This window comes from Candoia aspera, chromosome 13 (genome assembly GCF_035149785.1).
Source record: "Candoia aspera isolate rCanAsp1 chromosome 13, rCanAsp1.hap2, whole genome shotgun sequence".
NCBI lineage: Eukaryota > Metazoa > Chordata > Lepidosauria > Squamata > Boidae > Candoia > Candoia aspera.
This window is the reverse complement of record NC_086165.1, coordinates 3,720,546-3,734,960: the sequence shown is the minus strand read 5'-3', so window position 1 is coordinate 3,734,960 and position 14,415 is coordinate 3,720,546. Positions and strand designations below refer to the sequence as shown.

At 48.6% G+C, this 14,415-nt stretch overlaps 1 protein-coding gene across 1 annotated transcript; it reads right to left on the bottom strand.

The window, feature by feature from the left end:
• Window positions 1-1,776: 1,776 nt before the first annotated feature.
• CRABP1 (cellular retinoic acid binding protein 1) lies at window positions 1,777-7,811 on the bottom strand. Its single transcript, XM_063314065.1, has 4 exons — window positions 7,644-7,811; window positions 6,785-6,963; window positions 3,480-3,593; window positions 1,777-2,153 (listed from the first exon to the last, which is right to left on the bottom strand). Exons 1-4 carry the CDS (start codon window positions 7,711-7,713, stop codon window positions 2,103-2,105), a joined length of 414 nt encoding a protein of 137 aa, XP_063170135.1. The 5' UTR covers window positions 7,714-7,811; the 3' UTR covers window positions 1,777-2,102.
• Between the last annotated feature and the right edge of the window lie 6,604 nt (window positions 7,812-14,415).

Sequence of the window (14,415 nt, the reverse complement as noted above, 5' to 3'; positions counted from 1 at the left end):
ATTTTAATAAGGCCAGAGTGGACCGCTAGCAGGGGGGTGCACTGAATGTCTGGTGTTCATCCAGTGTGAAAGCAGCAACTCCTATAAACTTCAGTGTGCTAGCCCACATGCGCACTACGCATGATGAGAATCCAGGAGAAATGTCCTGTTTGCCTTTCAATCAGAATGCTGTTTCTTCTCTCTGTTGACGTTTAATCCATTTGGAACCACTTCCAAATCCTTCTACACCTTTTTCTTAAATACCAGCTTGTATACTTTTAAAGACATAAGCCTGATATTTTTCTGAGCATGCCAAACAATCATTCAGAATCTGGCTGAGTGCCCTTACCTCCAATTAGGTCAGCTTCTGTATGGCAAGCTTGGGCCACACACACACACACACACACACCCAACACATAATTGCTTAGTTCAAAGTATCCATAAAATTAACATAGCCTGAATGAATTCAAACTTAATTTAACAGGCCACTGCTTTAGTTGTGAACATGTGGCACGCCACGTTGTTTCAAATTAGCCAAGAAGGGCTTCCCTTTTTATTAAGGACTGGGGTCGAAGGAAGATGAAGCCATGGATTACCCTAATGAGAAAATGTCACACAATTAAGGGACCTGCACCGACATTTCTGTATGAATGCAGCTTTAAAAAAATCATTCAAGGAACGCATTCGCTGAGCTTTCATTCTGTGGCCAATGTTTGAGATGGCTTTTTTATAATATTGGAGAGACCTATGGGACATCATCTGACTCAAAAGAGCTTGGTGGTGACTGGATAGTTTCCATAGAAATTAAATTGTTGATCAGATGCTTTTTTTTAATGCAGATGTCTTTCTAAGACAGAGGTGCAGGTTCTGAGGCCCCCATGCTCCCTCAAAATCCTTGGCCCAGCCCCCCAAGGCCCCCCAAATTGTTACTGAATTGCAAATGTTAATGCGATGGAAGCAGATAGTGGGGGAATAATTGCTTTAATTGGACTGAACTTAGGTTTTGTTCTGGCCTCACTGATTTTCTGGAATGTGATTCTCATCCATTGCTCAAGGCTAGATGTGTTCCTCGGCCTGAAAAAAGGAATCCCTCACTTCAATGGAAAGCCCGTTTGCTCCTTAAAGAAATAGCATGAGGGAGCCATGAAAATTATGACTGATGTTTCCCTTAACTTGCTGGTTTTCTATATTCAGGAATATTTCTTTTTTGTGTAAAAGGCCGCTCTGCACAGATGGACCTAATGATCCTTTCCAGATTAGGATCTGCTTTCCCATTTTCTGTTTACCAAAATCCAATCTTGGGGAGGAAAAAAAAAAAGTACAGCCATTTGAAAAACACATGGATGGGTTTGATTTGAAATGGGAAAGGTATAACAAAAATGTGAAGCCTGCGTTTTGTGGCTGTCTGACTCATGTGGTTTGACCTGAAGTACTCTCCGGCTTTAGAGGCTGAGCTATAATTAGGTGGCAACTGTGACGCGGGGCGAGGACAATAATTCTGGTCTATGGGGACTGATTTCCACTCATCCTTTACAGCAACAAATTCCTTAAGTTAGATAGAAAATGCTGTTTTCTGCAAAGCACAGCACAGAGTAACTGCCACTTGATGGGAAAGCTTTTTTTTTTTTTTAAAGGGAGCTAAAACATCCAGGTGAGAAACCTATCTTAGTAAAGATGTGAGTTTGGGGTTTCTACACCCACCATTGTGTGATGTTACTTGTCTGGGTGTAACTTTTGTGTATAAAAGAAAAATCAACTTGCAAACCATTGCGAACAAAGCCAAGGACTTTAATCACTGCTGAAACCATACAAATGTGAAGCTACCAATACCAGTGAGCAGGGGGGAATGGAAGGGGTTTGTCCCCGCAAACACAAATGCACACAGACACACACGCTTAAATTCTACTGGGACCCGGACTCGTAATCAAAAGCAAAACAAAAAACCTGGAGATACGGGCTGGCGAGCTGGGATTTGAAACATGTACGATCACGCAGGAACCTGCTCTTAAAACAACATGCAGGGATGTTTATTCCGCAGGATCTTTCACAACATCTGCTTGTTGATCCGCCTCTTCAGCCCCTTCCCCTGCTTTCCTGCATGGAGAGGAATGGGTTGGCGTTTTTCACTCTCGCGTGTAAATTCTCGTGCATACAATGTCGTCGGCACCAAAAGTCTGGAAAGAGAAGAGAGTGAACTGAAACAGAAGGCTTCCTGCCTTTCGTAGAGAAGACCACGGTGGGAGGGGGGCGCTATGCTGATTGGGTTTAATGAGAATTGAGACCCAACATCGGCAAAGGGCACCAGGTTGGGGAGAAGCCATCAGACCTTTGTCCCACTTAGAGACCTTCTAAAACTTTCCCCATGAGATTCAGGGGTTTCCTTAGAGCAGTGTCTCTCAACCGTGGCAACTTTCAGATGGGTGGGCTTCAACTCCCAGAATTCCCCGGCCAACATGTTGAAGTCAACCCATCTTAAAGTTGCCACGGTTGAGAGACACCGCCTTAGAGAAATGCCTCATCTGGACTCTGATCCTTGGAAAGATAAGAGTTCTTGTGTTGCTGAGGTCTGGGGTTGGGAAGTGTGTAGACCAGGAGGTCTCCAAAGCACATAATAGCACAGCAAGATTTTGCTGGGCCCAGACTCCTTAAATCTCGGGTCCTGATCAGAATCAGTCTCCTGGTTGCTTCTCCAGCTCCCGAGAGAACATGCAGGCACAGGATTCGAGTTAGGCTGGGCCCAAATGATGCCTTAAAGGCATCTAGATCAAAGATGCTCTAGATCAAAGACGTGCCTCTACTTTCAGGTTTGAACTTTTTCACCTGTTGCAGTCAGTCTGGGGAAATGTCCATTGGTCTGCATCCCGCTGCTCACTGGTTTAATTGGGTATGATGCGTGGGTATTCGCGTATGTGCTCCGGAGAAAGGGGAGCTTTGCTTTCACGCCTATCTTTTGAACTTCAGTTTGGTGATAAAAGAAGACTCCCTTCTTCCCCCACCTCCACCCCGCCCCACCCTGTACAAAATTTGGTTGGAAGTTGTTCCCTTACAGGAAATCTTCAAAATATTCAGGTGGAGGCCAAAGCCTTGTTGCAATTTTTTCCCCTGTGGAATGGGCTTAGTGGGGCATTAGAGGCTTACCCCTTTCCCTTCAAAATGAATAAAAGCACCTTTCCCACTTTTTAGGAGATGGGCAAACTAAGGAGGCAGTGTTGAAAAGCGTCAAAAACGTGAGACGCTTTAAACACCCATCCTGGGCTGGCTGTTAGTTGAAGGAGGAGTTGGCAGACACCATCATCTCCAAACTCCAGTGGTGAATGCCACGGAATGGAACCGTTAAAATCACAAGCAACGCTATGAGCTGTTCTCAGTTTAAGATTGATTTAGGTTTTTTCCTGGTGCCACCCTTTTATTTTTTAAGCATGCTACCCCAAAGTTGAGAGCAGCTCAAAAGAAGTTTGCTCGGTCCTTGGTTAGCCCTCCTTAAAGCTAAAAATGCTTACCAAAATCAGCTCGTCTCCAGCCAGTTCTCTCGTCCAGTAGGTTTTGGGGCCCTCCCCTTCCAGAAGTGTTTGCTTGCAGCAGAGTTTGTTCTCATTTTCCCAAGTGGCTAAACTCTGCGGGCAAAGATAGCCCCCCTCCCATGGCAGATGGGAGGGGGGTCAGTTATTAGGATAATGGTTGCGGTCAAGGAGCAGGGTGAAGCCGCTGGCTGCAACTGTTCCCATGTCCACAGATGAGCTTCCATCCACGCAGTGGCTAAGAGCCAGCGCAGAGCACCCTGTTGAACTTCTCAGGAAGCTTTGGATGGCCTACCTTGAACCCTTTGGGGTTAGGGCTGGGGGAAATGTAGGGCTGGAACTCTGGAGACTCCGAAAAATCTGCTGGTCAGATCCGGGCAGATTTTTCTGCGTCTGAAGTTCCAGACCTCCCAGAATGCAGGACTTCATTTTCCCCTGGAAACATCCCAGACAGACTGTTATCATTTAAAAAATGTATTTAATGCCAGATTGAGTCACACCAGATTCCATAAACAAGCCCAGCCAGAGAGAGAATTTTGCCCTGTTGGATTCCTCCAGCCAAAAGAGCTGGCTGGATGTTCCTTTGAGTTTGTGAAAATTGCTGCTCCAGGCGTCAAAGACATTCCGTTGTTTTTTTTAAATATTGAATTGATCATTGAATCAAGCCACAACCCACATTAAACAGTGTACATTTGATAGTTTCCAACACCATGACTTGCTTCTCCTGTGGATTCTTTTCACGCCACACACCACTGAACTCTCACAAAGCTGCTCCCTCTTCCCTGTTCACGGTGTCCACCTAGGACTCCAAATAGCTTCATCTGCTCACTATCCTTCTCTCGAACAGAGACAGACTGCAGCATCCCATTCCCAGTCTTACATCCGCCTCTCTCCCTAAGGCTTTTTTTTTTTTAATCCAATCAATCGTGTCTGATTCTCGGAGACTGCCTGGACAAGTCCCTGCAGTTTTCTTGGCAAGGTTTTTCAGAAGGGGTTTGCCATTGCCTCCTTCCCAGGGCTGAGAGAGAGGGACTGGCCCAAAGTCACACAGCTGGCTTTGTGCCCAAGGCAGGACTAGAACTCACAGTCTCCCGGTTTCTAGCTTGATGCCTTAACCACGACACCAAACTGGCGCTCTACCTTCTCTTTAAGTGACCATAAAAACTTCAGACTGCAGAGCATGAGGATGCTTCAATACCAAGCACCATGTTGCTCCCTCACCAAGCAGGAGAGGCATTCTGCATTGGGAGAGGGATGGAGAACGACATTCCCCCATCTTTGAATGCCAGCTGCTCAGGGACAGCCTCCGCCATATGTAATTTTCTTTTAGTCCAATCGTGTCTGATTCTCGGAGACTGCCTGGACAAGTCCCTGCAGTTTTCTTGGCAAGGTTTTTCAGAAGGGGTTCGCCATTGCCTCCTTCCCAGGGCTGGGAGAGAAGGACTGGCCCAAGGTCCCCCAGCTGGCTTCATGCCTAAGGTGGGACTAGAATTCACGGTCTCCCGGTTTCTAGCCTGGTGCCTTAACCACGACACCAAGCTTCTTACTCTTCCCCAAATGGACAATTCCCTTCCCCCACCTAGGTTGCTCTGCTGTCATTCTGTGAATGACGGGGATGTCACTGAAGGTTCTTCAATTCAGCTAATCAGTGCTGAAATCTTGGCTGTTTCTCATGCAGCACAGATAGAGGGTTTTGCCTTGACCAAGATAGGCTGCAGACCTGGGGTGGTTTTATGACTCTCAGGCCATTTCTGCTGCAAGTGTTTTTCGGGTTCAGTTCAAGTGGGGATTAGGTAGAAGTGCATTCCAGATAAAAACACTACTGCTGTTAATCTTTTTGAGAAGAAAAGAAAGTAGGAAATCTGGCCTCCACTGCCAATGCTCTGTCTGGTCCAGCGTTTCATTTCCCCCTACAGTTTCCAAGAAGTGTACCAGAAGATGTGCAGGCAATAGGCTATCACTTGTTTAGCCCAACAACTGTCATTCAGTGGTATATGACTTCTAGAGACACCCAGTTTGGTGTGGCGGTTAAGGGCTCAGACTAGAAACTGGGAGACGGGGAGTTCTAGTCCCACCATAGGCACAAAGCCAGCTGGGTGACCCTGGGCCAGTCCCTCTCTCTCAGCCCTAGGAAGAAGAAGGGAAAACTATTTCCTAAAATGTTGCCAAGAAAACTCTAGGGACCAATTCAGTCAGTCACCAGGAGACAACACTAACTCGAACACACCCACACACCCACACACACGACTTACGAACATTGATTATCATTACAAATTGCCTTGATAGGGAGGGTGTCCCCCTAACTTCTGATTGAGACAGGGAATTCCTGTTGATTGCAAGGGAAAGACCTTAAGAAAACACATTCTTCGCTTCCCCAACATGGTCAGGAATCAGCTGCTAAGATCCCCAGCCATGTCTTTCCCCACGAACAGGAATACACATCCTTAAAACTGGTTCCCCAAGCCAAATATAACTTGTACACTTAAAAAAAAGGTCATCAATTGCCACCGGGAAGTTACTTACTTTCCCACTTCATTGCTTTAATTCCTCGTTTCACAAAAACGCTCTGCCAGTGGAAAGGGATTTCTGATGTGCAAACGTGGTAGGGTGGGCGTGTTGGGTGAAGCTGCCCAGGGAAGTCCCAAGGCAAGGCCAGTGGAGAGGGAATTCCAGGGTCCTGATCCCCTGGACGCTTTGCTGCCGGGGAAGCAGCAGCAAAACCTGTGTGCAGGAGAGCCTGATTCGTCAGCCCACAGAATCAACGTACAGCTAGTGGAGGGTGACCATTTTTGAGAAGATCCCAATGAGGAAGCGAGAAATGCTTTGTGACCCTGGTTTGCCCACAAAGAATAACAGTCTGGTTTGTTTGGTTTTGTTTTTCAAGAACTCAGTCCCATAGTTTGCGGCTTGTGGAGAGAGCAAGGACCTCCTAGACTTCCCTATTTTGGGGGAGTGCAGGTCTGTGTTTAAGGTTGGGAATGTTAACTCTGTTTTCCACTGAATTACGGAGATCTCGCTACCTCCAAAAGCTGAGGAGGCAGCAGTCCTCATGTTAGACACCGTCCCAGTGTGACGTTCGGGGCTACATGGGGTCAGCTCATCCCACCAACCCCGTTCCCAAGGGTTCCTGCATGGTGCTTCCAGCACATTTGCTGGAGAGGCACTTGTCAAATTATTCAGCGTGGCTTCGAGAAGTTCTCCTAGAAGAAGATAAAGGCCAAACATCCGTGGGACGTTTGTCACATTCTCAGGACGCTCCAGGAAGAAGCCACCACGCACGGCCTTACCCTGCATTTCCGTCCGTCTACGGTCTCCTCCTCAAAGCTCTCCCCCACCCTGAAGTTGATCTCGGTGGTGCGGACGGTGGTGGAGGTCTTGATGTAGAACTGGTCCCCGTCCTGGCGGATCTCCACGTGGGGCTTCGAGGCGGCGGCCACGGCCACTTTCCGGAGCATGGCATTGACCCCTGGGCAGAGGTGGGTGGGGACAGGACGGGCGGCCCGTTCAGCGGTTGGATTTGCTGGCCATGCCCAGAAACCCGAGTCTCCGAGGGGGTCCCGCCGCTTCACCAGGAAGAGTCAGCCCAGCCCCGCTGTGGGCGGGCGGGGGGACCGGGCCCCCAAGACCTGCCCAACTTGCAAGCGAGTCGAAGCAGGTTGACTTGAGAACAAGGGCCCCTGGGCCATAGGAACCTGGGCTCCCGCCCTTCATTCCTAGATCCTCTTTTTCTGGGTACAGAAGGGAGGCATAAGAGTGCCAGGGAAGAGCGGCGCAGCGGCGCTCCGAATCGAGCTGGCTTTGCTCCGGTCCCGGCTCCAGCCGTCGCCCCGAGAGTCAGCCAGAGCCCTTCAAGAAAGGCCCTCTGGCTCAGTTCTCACGAGCCTTGGACCCGCTTCTGCCTCCGCCTCCGCCCGCGCCGCCTCCCTGCTCCTCCAAGCGCGCTTCCTCGCGAAGAAGAACCGGCTGGCGCTCCCTCCCTCCCTCCCGCCAGCGAGCCGCTGACTCGTGAGTAAACCGACGCGGCCGGGGGAGGACCTGGCGGGCAGCCCTGCGGGGTTTCTCTGGACCGGGTCGAGCCGCGGTCTTGATGCCTAGCGCCTTGGGGAGCCTTTTTAATCCAAGCGCCCCGCTTCCCCCGCGCCTTACCCAAGACTTTAAGGAGTTCGTCGAAATTCTCGCTGCTTTTCATCTTCCAGGTCCCGGCGAAGTTGGGCATGGCTGGCGGAGCGAGGCAGGAACGGGCCGGGACGGCGGGCGAAAGAGGGAGGCGAGGCGAGGGCGCAGGAGCTCTGCCGCCGTCTGTCCCGCACCTTGTGAACTGGCCCAGGGACTCCTTTCTCCCTCTTCCCTCCCTCCCTCCCTCTTTCTCTTCCTCCTCCCCCGGCCATCCATCCATCCATCTGCCTCTTTTCAATCTCCCCCCCCGGGCGCACACGCGACGCCTCCGACCCCCCCATCATCCATCACCCACCCACGCGCCTCCTGCCCGGCGCCTCGCCAGCAGCGCCCTCCTCCTCCTCCTCCTCCTCCATCATCCACCATCCATCATCCCCTTCCCCAACCCGCCAGCGACCGCCTGGGTCTTCCCCGAAAAGGAGATCCCGTCTTTCCCGCAGCGCCTCCCCCCACCGCCCATTGTACCTCGCTTTGCAGCTGGGAGGCAGCGGGAAGATTCATGGACCGAGGGGGAGGCGAGGAAACGGGGAAGCTGGTGGTGGGGGCAGAGAATGGGCCTGTCTCTCCCTTTCTTCCCAGCCCTGGATGGTGCAAGGGTGCTGCTTGGGGGGGGGGGATCCCTAAAGGGTGAGAGAAAGAAGTGGTTTTGCCCCAGGGACCTCCCCTGCCTCTCAGCCCGCCCCCCCTTCCAGGGGGACAATTTGGGTCTCCCTCAAGTTTGGGGCATCTGGACGCCCAGCCGCATCCTGCCACACACACACACACACAACTTCTCCTTCCACCATCCATCCTTGCTTCCGATATCACCATCCTGTTTTTCCACCCAAGAGAGCAAAAGTTGCATTAGGAATCCAGCAAAGGGAGGGCTGCAGGCTTCAAAGAAAACAGGGAATGCTCTACTGTGAAGGGAAATTGCATCTGTGGCCCAGGGATGCTTCCCGTCCTTCTGCAGGCACAGGTTTGAGCTGGCCCGTGTGCAGAGAGCATAATCACCATCCCTGCACAAAACTGCTTACCCATGCAAGATGAGGGGACTTCAACTCCCAGAATCAAAATTCTTGCAGAATTTCCCCCAAAATGGTGTTTTTATTGATCCCGGGAACACAATGCTGGTTGTTGGTTGGCACAGCCACAAAGCCTGTTGTGGGCCTCCCCACATCTGCTTCCCAGGAATGCTGGCAGGCAGGGCTATTTGTCCAGCCCCACACAAAATAGGAAGCAAGACCTTTCACAAGGTCTCTTTAATGCTCCTCTTGGGGTCAAGACAGACTCTTGGAAACGGCAAGAGGCATTAATTTTCCACCTTCATTTATAGCAATGTCATTAAGGAGAGTCTCTTGGAGTGATCTAAATCAGTGTTTCTCAACCTTGGCCACTTTACGATGGGTGGACTTCAACTCCCAGAATTCCCCAGCAAGCATGGTTGGCTGGGGAATTCTGGGAGTTGAAGTCCACCCAGCTTAAAGTGGCCAAGGTTGAGAAACACTGATTTAGTTAAACTAAACAGGGACTTAGAAAATTGCTCCCAGATTTATTCAGCCAGGATGGAAAAATTGTGTCTCGTTTTAAAATACGCCTTTGCGTAGTATTCCAAAAGTGGAGTCTGGTTACCAAGAATGAAAATATACCTCGTTATTGAAAATGCAGTACAGGCCTCCAAAGCAGACTTCTGGGAAGCTTTGCACAAGGGCAGGAGTATTTGAGGGCTTCTGAACAAAGGCGTTTTTCCATTTCTTAAAAACAAAAAAAGCATCCCGTCTGATGGATCAGGAAGCAAACAGAGGGTAAAAACAGAGGAATGTGCTTCTGGAAAGGCTGGGCTTGCTTGGGAAAATTATTATTTCAGCCTCTCTCATTCCCAGGGTTGGATTTGCGTTGCAGCCCTGGTTTTTATGACTAACAGCCGCCTTTGTTGGTTGGGACTGAAGAGTTCTTCAGAAGCCCTGAGTGAGGCCTCCGCCCACTCAGCATTAGCCAGACAAGGTCATACTGCAAAACCCCACCAGGGTGGGTCCTTCTTCTCCCTTGGCCAATGCATGGGAGAACCTTGAGCAAATCTCATGGTGCTCCATGTGAACTGAAAGAGGGTCGCTGTTCGCTCGCTGGCATTTTCCTCGATTTGGGTAGACCTATCCAAAAGCTCAGCGCTGGGCTCAGCCGTGGTTTGTTGAAGAAAACGTAGCGGAGCTGGTCCAAAGGGCTAGCCTGTGGTTTGTTTTTGGCTGAGTGTTGAGTCAAACGGGCTGCAGGGTTTCGCACAGTGGGCAGCCAAATGCTTTTGGGAAATTCATCAGCAAAGCTTGGGAGGGAAAACTCTCCCTCCTGCTCCCCAGCAGAGGCAGACTGTTCCTGAACAGGGAGTTTCCACGGGGCTGCCGTTCTAGCCCTCTCTTTCCCATCATGGCCCATGCACGATGATTGGCAGAAGACACCACGGAAGTGTGAAATCAGATTCACATCTCCACTTGGAGCTGGTGAAGTTTTCAAACTGCAGCCTCTGAGCACGGAAGCCGTAGTCCACGCACCCTGCCCACCACTCTTGGCAGATCTTCCGCCATTTGCCCACAGTGGCAAATTGGATGGCAAATTTATTTATTTATCAAATTGTTATGGCCACCCATCATTGTGGGTGGACCATGGAGGTTTCAGCTCCCAGCACTGGATTCTTGCAAATTTCCCCCCAAGATTTCACTGATCCCAGGAACACAATGCTGGTTGTTGGTTGGCACAGCCACAAAGCCTGCTGTGGGCCTCCCCACATCTGCTTCCCCAGGAATGCTGGCAGGCAGGGCTATTTGTCCAGCCCCACTCAAAATAGGAAGCAAGACCTTTCACAAGGTCTCTTTAATGCTCCTCTTGGGGTCAAGACAGACTCTTGGAAACTGGAAGAGGCATTGATTTTCCACCTTCGTTTATACTGACTTTATTAAGGAGAGTCTCTTGGAATGATCTAAATCAGTATTTCTCAACTTTGGCAACTTTAAGATGGGTGGACTTCAACTCCCAGAATTCTCCAGCCAGCCTTGCTGGCTGGAGAATTCTGGGAGTTAAAGTCCACCCATCTTAAAGTGGCTAAGGCTTCCTCCCAGCGCCTTTCCCACCCAAGTGGAAAAGCTGCCAAGAGAACTGCCTTCCATCTCTTGACTGTTTCTTTCTGGCCATTCTTGTCCCAGCCTCCCCACAATTTCTCCCCACACTCTGTCCCTGCGCCAGCAATTTTCATAATTCCTTAGGAACGTGGGGATAGGAACAATGTGCCCCAAAGAACCATTTTTCCCTGTCAAGTATCTGCTTCCTTCTCCATATGCCCACTGGTGGAGGGAAATCCTTGATCTCAAATAGTGGGGTAGGAGGATTTGGGGCAGCATCGCATGACATCATCCACGTTAGGCTGGCATAGTGCAAAGGATGCCGGTGACATCATTCCGATGGTTTGCACCCGGAGACCGTGATGCGCTTGGTAGTGTAATACCTTATTGAACAGCTCAGAGAGCAAAAGAATTAGGCCTCTGCGAGCTTCACTTAATGGACTTTGTTTCTAGAGGCCATTGATTCCCCAAATTTGTCACCCATTAGGGTTTTGAACAGGATTTTAATTGGGACTGGGATTTTCTACCTTGTATTTTGGATTATTGTAAGCTACTCAGAGTCACAGCATTCGAGTTGGGCGGCCACAGAAAGACTATAAATAAAGGATGAAATGAAGTGAAGTGAAATGAAATAATCTGTAGAAAATCAGGCCAAAGGTTTCCCCCTCCTCCACTCAGGTGACCTCACCCCCAGCCACCTGTGTCCCTGAGAGGCCGTTTTCGGGAAAAGGAGAAAAATCCGTCCCCATTGCCCACAAACGCTCCACTTTTTTCCAGAAACCGTCTTTCTTCAGCAGTTCTTTTATTTACCTGAGCCATTGTGTCCCCCGCACCCCACCCCCGGCCATCCTTTCTCCCCTACAGATGGACCTCATCCATCTTTTCGGCAAGGCCTCACAAGACAAAAGGGCACTGCGGTGCTACAGCTGGAGCGAGGGGTCACTCCATCATCCACCCATAATGGCCTTCCGAATATCCCCCAGCGTTTATTGACCAACTGTGGAGTCACGAGAGATCACTGGAGGGGTGCGAATTATGAAGGTCCTGGCCAAGGGGGAGGCGGGAGGAATAAATCCAAAGATGGACTGCAGGAGAAGGTAATAAATGGCCTGTGACACAAATAAATTATCCATCTGGAAGGCGGAAGGCGGTCGTAAATTTAGCTGCCAAATTAAATTGACAGCGGGTCTCCGGACGTGACAATCGGTGAAATGTAATCCGAGGATGCAAGAGAACAGGCGTTTCAGCACTTCTGTTGTGCCCATTGTCCACGAGGTGCTCATTAAAATCTCACCACGTCATTAAGTTTTTCACCCGGAGCAGCAGCCAGAAATGGGCCCCATGGAAAATACTAGAGAAAGCCACTTCTTCGTTGTCTCCAGTTTCCACTGTCTTGGAATATCTATATGTTGTTATCAGTGACAAAACTAATGGGGGTGACTAACAAATGGGGGTGTCCGCAGAGTATGGTCGAAAAATTCAAGGTGGCGGGCACAATGGTGCAACGGAAGCCCTGCCTGGTTTTTATGCGTCTTGCATGCACCGTTGTGGCTGCCGTCTTGAGTTTTTTGACCAGACCAGGTGGACGTCCCTGACCACAAGAACTGGGTTTGTTCCTGGGTACATTTGATGCAGAGGAAACAATGGTTTGCTAACATGGTCATGAGCAAGAGGTGGCTCGTTGAGCACATCAGCTCAAGTGTGGTTATCCTTCTCTTTCCCGGTGCATCCTTCTGGGGGGGGTGTCAAAAAAGTCAAAATGGTGGCTGTGGCAATGTGATCAAAGTCCCACCCCTTTTGGTGTGATGCATGTAAAAGAGGCAGTTTTGATCATGCCATGATAGACATCTTGACTTTTTTTTGACTCTCACTGAAAGTCCCTGCTCTTATCCAACCAGAATGGACAACTCAGAGACATCCCCAAATCCAATTTAGCAGTTATGCTGGCTGGGGGAATTCTGGGAGTTGAAGCCCACACATCTTAAAAGATGCTGAGGTTCAGAAACACTGCATTAGAAGAAGCTGGGAGAACAGACAAGCCTGGAGAGACTATTATAGTGGCCCCAAGCTTGAATCTGTGGGATAGCTTCTTTTCCTTACATCCAAAACCCTAAAGTTTTAATCAACAGATTCATCAAGTTAAGCCTTCATTCATCTAATAGCTGGCCTTGCAGCTCAAGAGCTTCTTAATGTTTCCTTTTCAGCCTGCAACTTTAATTATGTGATGCAAATAATTAATACAAGTAGTCCTTGACCTATGACTGTTCATTTAACAACGGTTCAAAGTTATGAGGGACTCAGAAAAAGTGACTTATGACCAGTCCTTGCACATACAACTGTCTCACCAACCCCATGGTCACATGATTGCAATTCAGGCGCTTGGTGACTGGCTCGCATTTATGACCGGTTGCAGCATCCTGTGGTCATGTGATCGTGATTCGCAACCTTTTTAAAAAACGGCAAAAAATTCCATTGAGAAAGCTTGATTTGCTTAAGAACCACATGATTCACTTAACGACCATGTGATTTGCTTTATGACCACTGTAAAATGGTCATAAAATTGGGTCCGGTCACGTGGTGACTCGACTTACAACTGCAAAGACTTATTCTGGTCCCAATTGTGGTCATAAGTCGAGGACTACCTGTAAAGATAGATAAAAGTGTTTGCAAACTCACCTTTCTTCAACATCCTCTAAACGATCAGTATTAACTGAAGAAAAACCAGCTTCAGCTGGTTGTTGGCCATCACAATCTCCTGTTAAGCAGCAGCTCCAAGTGCCAAATGGCTTTTCCGTCTCTGCTCCCTAAATGAGATTTGTCCGTGAAAGGTTAGCCCATCTTCCCATTGTAGTTAGAAAGCTCATCAGCCAATTATCTCAATCATTGCACATTAGGAAAGATCTGAATTCTCCCCAAGGGACACAGGAATGCTTTTTTAAACCTCCAACCATCTCAAGATGGGCTAAAAGCATATTGGAACCATATTTGCATCAACATCGGTATTCCATATGTAATTGAACAATTCAGTTCTGTGATAACAAATTTAGTTTCTCTTCAAGTGACTCCAGATTTATTTTAATTGAATGAATGATAGCTTAGACAGAGATGGATAAAAAGGGATTCTCTGACCAAGGTGTGATTTTTGCTACATAACTCAGAATCTAATCTCAAGAAGCAAACTCAACTTGAACATCACAATGGTTAAAGGAAAGATTTGGTGACTGTCACAATCTTTTGATCCAAGATTTGGGGTGGGCTTTCAGCTCCGATTCTAAATTGGCAACCTGATGGGGAATAACTGAGAAATAGCCTTTCTTCTCACGGCTGTTGGTGTTTCAAAAATATATTTTGGCTCTGCCACAGCTGTGCACATCATATAACCTCAAAAGTGGGCTATTTATTTCAGATAAACAGGGGGTGCTGATGCAAACTTTACCAACTGGTAAATTAAAACTCAGTTAATAGACTGAGGATTTGCGAACTGGAAAAGCTTTCCAGGCTAATGTGAAAAAGGACACTTCATTTTATTCTAGTATTAATAGGCTGCTCTTCTGTTCCTTTCGTGAGTGAGATTTGCTGATGAATGGAACTAAAATCCTTTATTAAGTTGTTTTTAAAATGTCCTTTCCCCCAGCTGGTCAAAATCAGGTTTA